The sequence below is a fragment of the Oncorhynchus mykiss genome, chromosome 28 (genome assembly GCF_057628025.1).
Source record: "Oncorhynchus mykiss isolate SJ-2025 chromosome 28, ASM5762802v1, whole genome shotgun sequence".
Classification (NCBI taxonomy): Eukaryota; Metazoa; Chordata; class Actinopteri; order Salmoniformes; family Salmonidae; genus Oncorhynchus; species Oncorhynchus mykiss.
Window position 1 is genome coordinate 30803579 of NC_143049.1, and position 13931 is coordinate 30817509.

A 13931-nucleotide genomic window follows, 5' to 3' on the forward strand; every position below is an offset into this window, starting at 1 on the left:
GTAGCATGAGACGGAGTCTACAACCCACACAAGTGGCTCAGGTAGTGCAGCTCATCCAGGATGGCACATCAATGAGAGCTGTGGCAAGAAGGTTTGCTGTGTCTGTCAGCGTAGTGTGCAGAGCATGGAGGCGCTACCAGGAGACAGGCCAGTACATCACGAGACGTGGAGGAGGCCGTAGGAGGGCAACAACCCAGCAACAGGACCGCTACCTCCGCCTTTGTGCAAGGAGGAGCAGGAGGAGCACTGCCAGAGCCCTGCAAAATGACCTCCAGCAGGCCACAAATGTGCATGTGTCTGCTCAAACGGTCAGAAACAGACTCCATGAGGGTGGTATGAGGGCCCGACGTCCACTGGTGGGGGTTGTGCTTACAGCCCAACACCGTGCAGGACGTTTGGCATTTGCCAGAGAACACCAAGATTGGCAAATTCGCCACTCGCGCCCTGTGCTCTTCACAGATGAAAGCAGGTTCACACTGAGCACGTGATGCCGTGGAGAACGTTCTGCTGCCGGTCAGTCATGGTGTGGGGTGGCATTTCTTTGGGGGGCCACACAGCCCTCCATGTGCTCACCAGAGGTAGCCTGACTGCCATTAGGTACCGAGATGAAATCCTCAGACCCCTTGTGAGACCATATGCTGGTTTGGTTGACCCTGGGTTCCTCCTAATGCAAGACAATGCTAGACCTCATGTGGCTGGAGTGTGTCAGCAGTTCCTGCAAGAGGAAGGCATTGATGCTATGGACTGGCCCGCCAGTTCCCCAGACCTGAAACCAATTGAGCACATCAGGGACAACATGTCTCGCTCCATCCATCAACGCCACGTTGCACCACAGACTGTCCAGGAGTTGGCGGATGCTTTAGTCCAGGTCTGGGAGGAGATCCCTCAGGAGACCATCCGCCATCTCATCAGGAGCATGCCCAGGCGTTGTAGGGAGGTCATACAGGCACGTGGAGGCCACACACACTACTGAGCCTCATTTTGACTTGTTTTAAGGACATTACATCAAAGTTGGATCAGCCTGTAGTGTGGTTTTCCACTTTAATTTTGAGTGTGACTCCAAATCCAGACCTCCATGGGATGATTTCCATTGATAATTTTTGTGTGATTTTGTTGTCAGCACATTCAACTATGTAAAGAAAAAAGCATTTAATAAGAACATTTCATTCATTCAGATCTAGGATGTGTTATTTTAGTGTTCCCTTTATTTTTTTGAGCAGTGTATATACTGGGATCATGTGACACTTAGATTGCACACAGGCAGACTTTATTTAACTAATTATGTGACTTCTGAAGGTAATCTGGTTGTGCCAGATCTTATTTAGGGGCTTCATAGCAAAGGGGGTGAATACATATGCACGAACCACTTCTCCATTTCTTGTTTTTTATTTTTTCATTTCACTCCACCAGTTTGGACTATTTTGTCTATGTCCATTACATGAAATCCAAATAAAAATCAATTTAAATGACAGGTTGTAATGCAACAAAATAGGAAAAACGCCAAGGGGGGGAATACGTTTGCAAGGCACTGTATATTCTTCAAGAATCAATGGGTACATACATATCACTAATTTATAAGTCCAAAAAGGTATGTAGCAACTGCAGATTTCCCCTTTAAACCAATACCAAAGAAGCCCGGGGGTGCAGTGTCTTCTGGTTTTTGTTAATTCTTTAGGTACCTGATTGGCTGATCCAGGTCACTGACCTGGTTTCCCAGGTTGAAATTAGTAAGAGGTAAAAGGAAAAGGAAGAAGGCCAGCTGAGGCTGCATGCAGTGCATTCGAAAAGTATTCAGACCTTCACTTTTTGCACATTTTGTTACGTTACAGCCTTATTCTAAAATGCTATGAGATTCGAAATTGAGCTCAGGTGCATCCTGTTGCCATTGATCATCCTTAAGATGTTTCTAGTCCACCTTTGGTACATTCAATTGATTGAGCATGATTTGGAAAGGCACAAACCTGTCTACATAAAGTCCCACAGTTGACAGTGCATGTCAGAGCAAGAACCAAGCCATGAGGTTGAAGGAATTGACCGTAGAGCTCCAACACAGGATTGTGTCGAGGCACAGATCTGGGGATGGGTACCAAAAACTGTCTGCAGCATTGAAGGTCCCCAAGAATACAGTGGCCTCCATCATTCTTAAATGGCCTAGTTAAATAAAGGTTAATAAACAAATTCTTCTCCCGGGTGACTCTGGGTTCGCGCCCAGGCTCTGTCGTAACCGGCCGCGAACGGGAGGTCCGTGGGGCGATGCACAATTGGCCTAGCGTTGTCCAGGTTAGGGAGGGTTTGGCCGGTAGGGAAATCCTTGTCTCATCGCGCACCAGCAACTCCTGTGGCGGGCCGGGCGCAGTGCGCGCTAACCAAGGTTGCCAGGTGCACGGTGTTTCCTCCTACACATTGGTGCGGCTGGCTTCCGGGTTGAATGGCACTCTTGACAGAGCTCCGTGGAGATGAGAGAACTTTCCAGAAGGACAACCATCTCTGTAGCACCACCAATCAGGCCTTTATGGTAGAGAGGCCAGACGGAAGCCACTCCTCAGTAAAAGGCACATGACAGCCTACTTGGAGTTTGCCAAAAGGCACCTAAATGACTCAGGCCATGAGAAACAAGGTTCTCTGGTCTGAATCCCAAGCATCACATATGGAGGAAACCTGCCACTATCCCTACGGTGAAGCATGGTCCCGAGTGGAGCAGTGGTCTTAGGCACTGCATCTCAATGCAAGAGGCATCACTACAGTCCCTGCTTCGAATCCAGTCTATATCACATCTGGCTGTGATTGGGAGTTGGCCCAGCGTTGTCCGGGTTTGGCCGGGGTATTTATTTATTTTATTTAACTAGGCAAGTCAGTTAATTCTTATTTACAATGACAGCCTTGGGGCAGTGGGTTAACTGCCTTGTTCAGGGGCAGCTCGGGGATTCGATCAAGCAACCTTTCGGTTACTAGCCCAATTCTTTAACCGCTAGGCTACCTGCCGGCCGTCATTGTAAATAAGAATTTGTTCATAACTAACTTGCCTAGTTAAATTAAGGTTAAATAAAAATATATATATTTTTAAAATGGTGTTGAAAGCATCATGCTGTGGGGATGACAGGAACTGGAAGACTTGTCAGGATCGAGGGAAAGATGCAATGTACAGAGAGATCCTTGATGAAAACCTGCTCCAGAGCTCTCAGGGCCTCAGACTGGGGCGAATGTTCACCTTCCAACAGGACAACGACCTTAAGCACACAGCCAAGACAACGCAGGAGTGGCTTCAGAACAAGTCTCTGAATGTCCTTGAGTAGCCCAGCTAGAGACCAGACTTGAAGCCGATTGAACATCTCTGGAGAGACTTGAAAATAGCTGTGCAGCGACACCCTCCATTCAACCTGACAGAGCTTGAGAGGATCTGTAGAGAAGAATGGGAGAAACTCCCCAAATACAGCTATGCTAAGCTTGTAGCGTCATACCCAAGAAGACTTGAGGCTGTAATTGCTGCCAAAGGTGCTTCAACAAAGCACTGAGTAAAGGGTCTGAATACTTATGTAAATGTGATAGTTATTTTTTTTAAATTAGGCATTTCTAAAAACCTGTTTTTGCTTTGCCATTATGGATTATTGCACGTAGATTGATGAGGGAATTTTTTTTATAATAACGCTGTAACAACACAATGTGGAAAAGTGAAGGGGTCTGAATACTATATAGGGTAGCCTAGTGGTTAGAGTGTTGGACTAGTAACTGAAAGGTTGCAAGTTCAAATCCCCGAGCTGACAAGGTACAAATCTGTCGTTCTGCCCCTGAACAAGGCACTACAGGATGGTAAAAAATATATATATATAATGTCCTGACTTTACCATCCTTGATGGGAAAAGTATGAGTAATATACTATTGTAGTCTGGCGCTATCTAGCAAAAATATTCCCTACCTGTCGTGGTTTATACAGTACGTCATCCTTTCACAGTTACATCACTCCTATTTCAATTTCTCTGTAGTTTAGTTTTGCCATGGGGAGTGAATTACATCTACCCCTTCAGGACAGAGAAGGTGTTTGCTGTTGTGAGATAAAGAACAGCTTGTTTTCCTCTGAGCGTCCACGCTGTGGACACCTTCCCAGGCACTGTAGCCCTCTGTCACAACAGGAGTGTCAGAGAGCCTGATGTCACCAGAAGGTATTTCAAGGACATCAATTTTAGCAGCATGCCAAGTCTTGAGGATCGTCCATTCTACTGCAATGTTCATCATACTCTGAGAAACTCAACCTCACGAAGACAAAGACCCTGGATTTGTTTGGTTTGCTGGACTATTCTTTGTCATAGCGTAATGGTACCAAAATTGGCCATTCTTAGACGTAAATGGCTATCAAACAAACATGAGACCCACCTGTGAGAACTGGAGGAGAAACCCCAAGTCATCCGATAGCAAGAGAGTAAAGAACACACCAATATAAATTTAACACACTGTATTGAAAGCAATAAGGCCCGAGGAGATGTGGTATATGGCCAATATACCAAGGCTAAGAGCTGTTCTAATGCACAACGCAACGAGGAGTGCCTGGACACAGCCCTTAGCTGTGGTATATTAGCCATATTCCACGAACCCTAGAGGTGCCTTATTGCTATTATAAACTGGTTACCAATGTAATTAGAGCAGTAAAAATGAGCATTTTGTCATACCCATGGTATACAGTCTGATATACCACAACTGTCGGGCAATCATCATTCAGTGCTCGAACCACCCAGCTTATATTAAACATTTTGTTAACCTCTGACTGCCATAATCATAATAGTCTAGTGATCAATGAAATGAAAATGTTTAAGAGAGTGCTAAATAGTAGAAATACATCTAAATGACTAGTTTGGTTTTTCAATATCGCCATTACAACACTAACTGTGCTGGATGAGGAATGAGAGACACCACTTGAAAATGACTCAGCCACAAAATTGAGGAGGGTTAGGCAAGTTTCTCATGATCAGGCAGATGGATAATTGTTCTCTATTGATCAATTGACCCGAGCAAGACTACATTTTCAACATTTCAGGGGCTGCAGTGAGCAGACACAGCCAGCCAGGCAGAGCACTGGGCTGCATTGGATCATTTTACCATCGCCCTAGTTTTCCTCTCACTTTTAGAGACAAATGACCCAGTTCATCCTTCTTACGGCTTCCTTCCCATCTCTTTCCCAGCCTGCAAAAAGACCTGGGAGATGGCAGAGAGCAGGAGTTCCACAGACTCTCAAACGTTCGCAGACATGGTTGTCTCAAAAAGATTCCTCAGAGGCTTTTCTCTTAAAAGCAGTTTAAATAGTCATGGAATAACTGGACACTATACTTTGAACAATATCCCCAATGTTTCTAAAAGACCTCTGGAGTTTTAGCACTGAAGCACTGTGCTTATGTCAGAGCTCACCTGTGGGGCAGCGATGCTGAGAGCAGTGTTGACCAACTCCATCTTATCCTGGGACTTTTCACGTGCAAGACGGGCAGCCTCTTTCACCTCCTTAAACCGCTCAGAAAACTGAGGAGGGACAAGAGATAAACGTTTGTCCATAATTAACTACATTATTTTAGGACACCAGACCCTTAATGTGGAGTGAATTGAGATCTTCACCTGATGCAGCTGCTGCTCTGTAGCGAAGCCCAGGCCGTAGACCGTGTTGGCCCTGCTGTCCGCCCACTGGCCGAACTTCTGCGAGGTCCTGGTGAACGTCATGCTCGGTGTGATGGTGCAGTTGATGATGGCCTGCGGATAGAGCAGAATCGCAATAGTGGAAACCAAGACTGTTCTCAGAGCAGACCTGGTCGTAGCTAGATATGTTCGAGTTGTGTCATGGACAATTTCAGCATTTTTCCAGACAAAATCATGACCTACTGCAGTAGCAGTTACTCACCTCAGCTGATGAAAATCAATAGCTATCATGCTATTCAAATAATGATTCATGTTTATGCCAAAGCAAGGACTTGTTTTCTCAGAAAATAAGTAAAACATTTGGGCTCATTACGGGAGCATTTGGTTTGTATTTTCAGAATATCCCAACGGATGGTTGCAAATGCATTATACAAACAGATGTTTAAACAAATCTGGAGTCTAAAAAACCAGTTAACTTCTTTGGAAAGGTCTTTTGAGCCTAATAACGTGATAATGTGACATACCCATATTTCAGATTGGACCGTGGGTGCATTGGCAATCTATAGTTTGCATTATTTTTCAGATGTAACCAAGAAATGACTCTTTCTTTGACTGACCTACCCTTTCAACAGATTAACAAGCATTGCATCAGGCAGCCGTAGACATGGCTACAGCCCCTCATTTTGTTTCAGGTCACATGAGAAAAAACATTAAGCAGACCTATTTATAACCTTTTGCGTCAGCTGCAGAATTACTATAATATAACTGACTTAAACACCCAGAATCAGAGGGCAAGGGCAGCTTAAAGAAGAGGAGGTTTTTTAACAAACGATTACGAGAGTCTGGGCCAACATGTTTCACATGACATGGTACAAAAGATTACCACGTTGCCAGACACAAGACAAGGGGAATTGGGCTGCTGATCACAAGGTCTGCAGGGAGTGGGGAATGTGGGTCAGACCAGAGGTGTTAAGGTCTGCAGGGAGTGGGGAATGTGGGTCAGACCAGAGGTGTTAAGGTCTGCAGGGAGTGGGGAATGTGGGTCAGACCAGAGGTGTTAAGGTCTGCAGGGAGTGGGGAATGTGGGTCAGACCAGAGGTGTTAAGGGGAGATCAGATAGATTCCAGGGTGGCATGGGGAGTTGATCCAAATCCAAAGCTTGTGAGGAAGACGAGCCTTGATCTTGTGAACGCTGTTAGGTGACATTGATTTTCTGTTCACATTCCAGTTCTTCTTGACTTAACAATGGTTTAATTGTTTTTAAATTAATAAAACGTGTAGAACCACTGCTTTAATGTCCTAGCATCGTAAACAACTAAGGTCTGGAAGGATAAATAACTTTACAGGGGAAAGTAAGAGTGAACAGAAACAATCTTAAACAGGTCCAGGCTGACCTGTTACATATTCCAGACTCATATTTAGCGACTCTCTTTTCCATACTGGACTATGTTATATTGGCTAGAAGAAGAAAATGGTGAACTTGAGACCATATTCTTAACCAACCCACTCAATCCTGTGAAAATCCCTCAAAAAGGATGTTTTACCTTAAATCACAGTTTTCAACAAGACACATTCACATAATCCAACCGTGGCATGCATTCATGTTCCAGAGTCAACCCACTACACAGTACAGGGTTTCCACTAGTTGCCGCAGACACAAAGTCAAAATTGTCTATTTCGTAAAAGTTCATCAAAATGAAAATGTGTTTTTTGGTCTTAATTTTAAGGTTAGCTGTGTGGTTAAGTTTAGGGTTAAGGTTGGGTTAGTGACACTTAATTGGGGAGAACGGGCTCGTGGTAATGACTGGAGCGGATCAGTGGAATGGTATCAAATACGTCAAATACATGGTTTCCAGGTGTTTGATGCCATTCCATTTGCTCCGTTCCGGACATTATTATGAGCCGTTAAAATCACATTTTAAGAAGAGAAATTGTAAAAATAGGTGAGGTGGCTGTGGTACCTAGTGACGACCACAGTACAGCTGCATGGCTCACCTTCGTACCACCCACGCTGATGATGCGGTACACGTTCCTGTTGCCGTCGTAGAAGAAGGAGACGGTGACGGCATGCTTGCTGGCGGGGATCCAGTTCCTCTTGGTGTTTGGGTCGATCTGGAACACATGGGCCCTGGCACTGAAGATTGGCTGCTCCCTGGGGAAAGGTGTGGACATGGAGCTAAGCATGTGAAGACAAATGGTGGCCAAGAGTTTCCTATTCCCTACAAAGACCTGCAAATTTGAGTATGTGAAGACTAACGAAAAGACAACTTTGTTTCTGACTCACAAATAAATATTTTTCTGAATAATTATTTTATTATTAGTGCAGTGGAAGACTGACACATTTCTTCCATTGTTTAAAATATTGAACACTGTTCACTAAACAAATTGACAATTTATACTTTCGGACAAACGCATTATATTCTAATCGAGACTTACTGTTCATGTTCTGATGAATAACAAATATTTGCAATTTCTTTGTGCTTTCGGGGAGGAACAACAACCTCCTAATCCTCCCATAATGGGACACAGCTCCCATACTTGACTGGCTGCCATAATGCTACAGATGTTGGTGTCACCTTTGGCAGCTCTCTCAATCCAACCCTAATTTGCCCGTGGTTGTGGTTAGCATAAGACTGTTGACTAAAAAGCTCTGAACCTTTGCCCAAGTCCCCTCCCCATCCCTTCTTCTGCCAGCGTGACCATGCTAAGTATCCTAGATACGAGGTAAATATTTCAAAGCAACAATGTCACTGGTGTTCTAGTATGGTTTGGCAACTGTGGCATGGAAAATTTCAACCCAACCAAATCCGAATGACAACAGTGGAAAGACCTCACACAGAGGGAGAGTTAAAGTCCAGTGACTGTACGGAGCAGAGCAGACAATAGATCATAACCTACCTAAGTCTAACCTGTAAAAAAAAAAGTCATTCAAAAAGCCATTGGATTACGAACACAGTAAAGTCAAAAGGATTATACCTTGATGCTACTGATTGATTGTTGCCCTTTTCACCTTCATCATATTCAATTCAGATCTGTAGAAGCTATGCAGGACAGAAAATCCACTGCAGTTGGAGGGTTGTTGGTACAAAGAAACCCACTAAATGTCATAGCAACATGACATGGTCTTAGGTGTCTGACTGTTTACTAGGTATGGATTAGCAGTAGTGGATGATTATAACAACATATGGTAGTGACGATCTTATCCATTTCATTGGCTGATGAAATCTAATAATTCAAATAAATCTATCACAAAAATCAAGTAGAAAATTGATGGATGATTTATGACATGGCGAATACCAGGTCACAGCGCACATTAAGCTGTATCCAAATGAAACTCAAGTCTGACCTCTTCAGTGACACACAAATCCAGTGATGGAGGTAAGCAGACACACGATCATACAATATCTTCGAAGGATGGATTTAAATGAATTGGATTTAATCTTTGTTCTGATTCTATATGCCAGGATCTCTAAATCTCAGGAGTTTTGGTGTTTTGGTGTACCATTTTAACTGCAAGAATTTGTTTACAATGACAACTATTGGTTGTCAGATAGTCTGTGCTATTACCTTCCATGTCAATACTTTGTCACTTTAACCCTACTGCAAATAACAACTATCACCATCAAAGACTCAGACACACACTCTCTCTCAAACACACGATGGGCTTGAGGAAGGAGACAGAAGAATTCTCTGTCTCATCACATGGTAATCCCCCTTTTGTCAGCTGATCTCATGCTTAATAACCAGCTTCTATAAGACAAACAGTAACCCCCAGGCTCAGACAGATACTGATCAGAAGGTTGGCCAGACAGGGGACAGGAGCAGTACTGTGGAACAGAGGGTTGGCCAGACAGGGGACAGGAGCAGTACTGTGGAACAGAGGGTTGGCCAGACAGGGGACAGGAGCATTACTGTGGAACAGAGGGTTGGCCAGACAGGGGACGGGAGCATTACTGTGGAACAGAGGGTTGGCCAGACAGGGGACAGGAGCAGTACAGTGGAACAGAGGGTTGGCCAGACAGGGGACAGGAGCATTACAGTAGAACAGAGGGTTGGCCAGACAGGGGACGGGAGCATTACTGTGGAACAGAGGGTTGGCCAGACAGGGGACAGGAGCAGTACAGTAGAACAGAGGGCTGGCCAGACAGGGGACAGGAGCAGTACAGTAGAACAGAGGGTTGGCCAGACAGGGGACAGGAGCAGTACTGTGGAACAGAGGGTTGGCCAGACAGGGGACAGGAGCAGTACAGTAGAACAGAGGGTTGGCCAGACAGGGGACAGGAGCAGTACAGTAGAACAGAGGGTTGGCCAGACAGGGGACGGGAGCAGTACAGTAGAACAGAGGATTGGCCAGACAGGGGACAGGAGCAGTACAGTAGAACAGAGGGTTGGCCAGACAGGGGACAGGAGCAGTACTGTGGAACAGTGGGTTGGCCAGACAGGGGACGGGAGCAGTACTGTGGAACAGTGGGTTGGCCAGACAGGGGACGGGAGCATTACTGTGGAACAGAGGGTTGGCCAGACAGGGGACAGGAGCAGTACAGTAGAACAGAGGGCTGGCCAGACAGGGGACAGGAGCAGTACAGTAGAACAGAGGGTTGGCCAGACAGGGGACAGGAGCAGTACTGTGGAACAGAGGGTTGGCCAGACAGGGGACAGGAGCAGTACAGTAGAACAGAGGGTTGGCCAGACAGGGGACAGGAGCAGTACAGTAGAACAGAGGGTTGGCCAGACAGGGGACAGGAGCAGTACAGTAGAACAGAGGGTTGGCCAGACAGGGGACAGGAGCAGTACTGTGGAACAGAGGGTTGGCCAGACAGGGGACAGGAGCAGTACTGTGGAACAGTGGGTTGGCCAGACAGGGGACAGGAGCAGTACTGTGGAACAGAGGGTTGGCCAGACAGGGGACAGGAGCAGTACAGTAGAACAGAGGGTTGGCCAGACAGGGGACAGGAGCAGTACAGTAGAACAGAGGGTTGGCCAGACAGGGGACAGGAGCAGTACAGTAGAACAGAGGGTTGGCCAGACAGGGGACAGGAGCAGTACTGTGGAACAGAGGGTTGGCCAGACAGGGGACAGGAGCAGTACTGTGGAACAGTGGGTTGGCCAGACAGGGGACAGGAGCAGTACTGTGGAACAGAGTCAGCAAGATAGGCAACAGAGTTTGGCAGACTCACGTTGAGACATGAAAAAGTAAAAGCTACCATGTTGGTACTTGGCACCAATGCTTCCCAAATCATTAGCTTACATATGATGCAATTGACTGACATTGTTGGGTTAAACTAAAATGCCTCTCTCTACGGTAAAGCTATTTTCATCGTGGAGCGATGAAACTCACACAAATTATGAATACACAACTATACACTTACCTCCTACCGTAAAATGTGCTAATTATGTTGGCAGCCATTTAGAAAATGTATCCAGGTCACACCACCACGTGATATCATTGAAAAGCGCAGAATGTCCTCTCAAAGGAACAAAACACAGTGGCATGTATGGCCTCAAAGAGAAAGGCCATGAGAGACCTGAGGAAATGTGTCATGTTTTAGACGATTGTCTTTCTGTGGAAGCTAACTGGATAACGGATCATGTTAACATGTTAAACAGATGGACATGGCTAAGTAGGATGTGGTGTTGTGTGTACATATACTACACACACGCGATCAGGGTTCGAATTATACATCCACTCTTGGGGTGTTGAAAATATTTGACCATTTTGCGGGGGGGGGGGCTCACATTGATATGTCAATTATTATAAGAGGGCCTTGTTATGGGGTGCCCAGCCTCTCTAATTTTAACCCTGCACACAGTTATATATTGATTGGTTTAATTATATTGTATATGCTCCAGCGGTTAAATAGGTGAGCAGAACTCCACCATGATAGGACATAACGAGAAGATCCCATTTCAGATAATTCAAATACTACATATTCTGGCAATGGAAATTCCACAACACTGCTTTATCGATAAATGCATTACCTAATAATCTATTACGGTTTACAACTGCTTTAATTCATGTTAATTAATGTACCCCTATTGCAGAAGTGTTATCACTCCCACTATCCATTTCTAACAGGTTATTACAGTTTATGGTTCTACACGCTGTAAACAGAATAATTGACATGGATGCTCTTCTAGAGGAGATTCTGGGGCACACAGCGCTGGGAGAACTTCTCTCCTTGATTTAGTACAGCAATAATAGGTCAGGGCCTCAGAGTTATTTCAGAAATGTACTGCTCAAATAAGGTAGTGGTGGTCTCTGCAGTACCACTAACATCATGTGGGATAAACAGATAAACAGCAAAAAAACTAACTGATTTACTTTCAAAATCAAGTTTGAAGCCACTTAATATCAATATAAGATCAATAAACAATATAGCTAGTGTGATAATGTTATTAGATGCAAATCAACATCACTCCAAAACATTGATATGTAATTCCATAGCATTACTACATACAGTCGGAAGTTTACATACACTTAGGTTGGAGTCATTAAAACTATTTTTTCAACCACTCCACAAATTTCTTGATAACAAACTATAGTTTTGGCAAGTCGGTCAGGACATCTACATTGTGCATGACACAAGTAATTTTTCCGACAATTGTTTACAGACAGATTATTTCACTTATAATTTACTGTATCACAATTCCAGTGGGTCAGAAGTTTACATACACTAAGTTGACTGTGCCTTTAAACAGCTTGGAAAATTCCAGAAAATTATGTCATGGCTTTAGAAGCTTCTGATAGGCTAATTGACATAATTTGAGTCAATTGGAGGTGTATCTGTGGATGTATTTCAAGGCCTACCTTCAAACCCAGTGCCTATTTGCTTGACATCATGGAAAAACCAAAAGAAATCAGCCAAGACCTCAGAAAAAAAAGTGTAGACCTCCACAAGTCTGGCTCATCCTTAGGAGCAATTTCCAAACGCCTGAAGGTACTACGTTCATCTGTACAAGCAATAGTACGCAAGTATAAACACCATGGGATCACGCAGCCGTTATACTGCTCAGGAAGGAGAAGCGTTCTGTCTCCTAGAGAAGAGCGTACTTAGGTGCGAAAAGTGCACATCAATCCCAGAACAACAGCAAAGGACCTTGTGAAGATGCTGGAGGAAACAGGTACAAAAGTGTCTATATCCACAGTAAAACGAGTCCTATATCGACATAACCTGAATGGCCGCTCAGCAAGGAAGAAGCCACTGCTCCAAAACCGGCATAAAAAAGCCAGACTACAGTTTGCAACTGCACATGGGGACAAAGATCGTACTTTTTGGAGAAATGTCCTCTGGTCTGATGAAACAAAAATGTAACTGTTTGGCCATAATGACCATTGTTATGTTTGGAGGAAAAAGGGGGAAGCTTGCAAGCCGAAGAACACGAACGAACCCAACCGTGAAGCACGGGGGTGGCAGCATCATGTTGTGGGGATGCTTTGCTGCAGGAGGGGCTGGTGCACTTCACAAAATAGATGGCATCATGAGGGAGGAAAATGATGTGGATATATTGAAGCAACAGCTCACGGCATCAGTCAGGAAGTTAAAGCTTGGTCGCAAATGGGTCTTCCAAATGGACAATGACCCCAAGCATAGTTTCAAAGTTGTGGCAAAATGGCTTAAGGACAACAAAGTCAAGGTATTGGAGTGGCCATCACAAAGCCCTGACCTCAATCCTATAGAACATTTGTGGGCAGAACTGAAAAAGTGTGTGAGAGGAAGGAGGCCTACAAACCTGACTCAGTTACACCAGCTCTGTCAGGAGGAATGGGCCAAAATTCACCCAACTTAGTGTGGGAAGCTTATGGAAGGCTACCCAAAACACTTGATCCAAGTTAAACAATTTAAAGGCAATGCTACCAAATACTAATTGAGTGTATGTAAACTTCTGACCCACTGGGAATGTGATAAAGAAATAAAATCTGAAATAAATCATTCTTAGTACAATTATTCTGACATTTCACATTTTTTAAATAAAGTGGTGATCCTAACTGACCTAAGACAGGTAATTTTTACAAGGATTAAATGTCAGGAATTGTGAAAAATTGGGTTTAAATGTATTTGGCTAGGGGTATGTAAACTTCCGACTTCAACTGTACTTGCTTTAATGATCAAACATCCACACACTATTATTACACTAACAATCCATAGGACACAAGAGACTACTGTCAAGAATGGGGTGGCCAATATAGTCTTGAGGTTAGAATGTTGGGCCAGTAACTGAAAGGTCGCTGGTTCAAATCCTGCGTCTGAAAAGGTGAAAACCTGTTGCTGTGCCCTTTAAGTTAACCTCAATTTCTCCAGGGGACCTGGACAATGGTG

At 44.5% G+C, this 13931-nt stretch overlaps 1 protein-coding gene across 2 annotated transcripts in view; it reads right to left on the bottom strand.

Annotated features, from left to right (window-relative positions):
* The window catches only part of LOC110508897 (homer protein homolog 3), a 32424-nt gene that overhangs the window by 16816 nt on the left and 1677 nt on the right, over nucleotides 1-13931 (bottom strand). For both annotated transcript variants that reach the window (XM_021589795.3, XM_090225025.1), the window contains exons 3-5: nucleotides 7609-7765; nucleotides 5596-5727; nucleotides 5395-5502 (exon numbers count right to left, since the gene is read on the bottom strand). In XM_021589795.3, the coding sequence (XP_021445470.2) occupies nucleotides 5395-5502; nucleotides 5596-5727; nucleotides 7609-7765 (397 nt within the window). The remainder of the gene's footprint in view (nucleotides 1-5394; nucleotides 5503-5595; nucleotides 5728-7608; nucleotides 7766-13931) is intronic.